This window comes from Elephantulus edwardii, unplaced genomic scaffold (genome assembly GCF_000299155.1).
Source record: "Elephantulus edwardii isolate Elephantulus edwardi_28Jun2011 unplaced genomic scaffold, EleEdw1.0 scaffold00462, whole genome shotgun sequence".
NCBI lineage: Eukaryota > Metazoa > Chordata > Mammalia > Macroscelidea > Macroscelididae > Elephantulus > Elephantulus edwardii.
The window spans coordinates 104,277-106,051 of record NW_006400212.1 but is presented as its reverse complement, the minus strand read 5'-3'; the positions used below and the strand labels follow the sequence as shown (position 1 = coordinate 106,051).

Below are 1,775 nucleotides of genomic sequence, written 5' to 3'. Positions count from 1 at the left end.
GGTAGACTATCGGGAATGTAGAAAGACATGAAGAACTTCTATAAATACATTTCCTTTAGTTTTTCAACAAACATTTATCATTTTTGGTCAGCTTTATGATTGTTCAGAAAATGGGAAAATTATTATTCCTGTACTAGGACATTGAGAGATCAGAGCAGATGGAAAAATTCAGAGTGTACGTAGGCTGTATCTATGTCAAAAGGGTGTTAATTGTGTGTTTTTCTTTATTACATCTAAGGAGATATTCAAGGACGCATGTCACAGAGAAACGTGGTGCAAGTAAAGAATGTGTGAAAGCATTTTCACCATCAAGTCAGATCACGGCGCAGGGAAGAAGTCACACGGGAGAGATAAGTTTTGAACCTAATCAATGTGGGGAAACCTTTCCTCGGTCACATGACCTCTCTGAACATAGGAAAACTTACACAAGAGGAAAACATTCTCGGTGTAAGGAATGTGAGAAACCAGTTTCCCAATCAAGTCACCAGACATCTCATAGAAAACTTCATGGAGTAGAGACACCTCCCATGTGTAAGGAATGTGGGAAAACTTGTGCCGCATCACCTGACTTCACTCCACACCTGAGTATTCACCCAGGAAAGATATCTCATGAATGTAAGGAATGTGGGAAAACATTTTCTCAAGTAAGTAAACTCATTCGACATAGAAAAATTCATAGAAAAGAGAAACCTTACGAATGTCAGGAATGCGGGAAAACATTTTCAGTCTCACGTTACCTCATGGAACATCGTAGAATGCACACAGCAGGGAAACCTTATGAATGCCAGGAATGTGGGAAAAGGTTTTCCGGCTCGTATGACCTCACTCGACATAAAAGAATTCATACAGGAGAGAAAACTTATGAATGTAAGCAATGTGGGAAAACATTTTCTCAATCAAGTAAACTCATTTCTCATAAAAGAATTTGTACAGGAGAGAAACCTTGTGAATGTAAGGAATGTAGGAAAAGGTTTTCCCGCTCAAGTTGCTTCATTCAACATAGAAGAATTCATACAGGAGAGAAACGTTACGAATGTCAGGAATACAGGAAAACATTTTCAGTCTCACTTTGCCTCTCGGAACATCATAGAATGCACACAGGAGAGAAACCTTATGAATGTAAGGAATGTTGGAAAAGGTTTTCCCACTCAAGTGGCCTCAGTCGACATAAAGGAATTCATACAGGAGAAAAACGTTATGAATGTAAGGAATGTGGGAAAAGGTTTTCCTCCTCGTATGGCCTCACTCGACATAAAAGAATTCATACAGGGGAGAAACCTTATGAATGTAAGGAATGTGGGAAAAGGTTTTCCCAGTCATATAACCTCATTCAACATAGAAGAATTCATACAGGAGAGAAATGTTACGAATGTCAGGAATACGGGAAATCATCTTCAGTCTCACATCGCCTCATGGAACATCGTAGAATGGACACAGGAGAGAAACTTTATGAATGTAAGGAATGTGGGAAAAGGTTTTCCCGCTCAAGTTGCCTCAGTCGACATAAAAGAATTCATTCGGGAGAGAAACCTTATGAATGTAAGGAATGTGGGAAAAGGTTTTCCTACTCATATGGCCTCACTCGACATAAAAGAATTCATACAGGAGAGAAACATTATGAATGTAAGGAATGTGGGAAAAGGTTTTCTCAGTCAAATAACCTCATTCAACATAGAAGAATTCATACAGGAGAGAAATCTTATGAATGTAAGGAATGTGGGAAAACTTTTTCTCAATCAAGTAAACTCATTTCTCATAAAAGAATTCGTACAGGA

The 1,775-nt window shown here is 38.5% G+C and overlaps 1 protein-coding gene across 1 annotated transcript in view; it reads left to right on the top strand.

Moving 5' to 3' along the window:
- The window catches only part of LOC102874724 (zinc finger protein 91-like), a 19,731-nt gene that overhangs the window by 14,044 nt on the left and 3,912 nt on the right, over positions 1–1,775 (top strand). Inside the window, exon 5 of the mRNA XM_006902836.1 lies at positions 239–1,740. Within this exon, the coding sequence (XP_006902898.1) occupies positions 239–1,740 (1,502 nt within the window). The remainder of the gene's footprint in view (positions 1–238; positions 1,741–1,775) is intronic.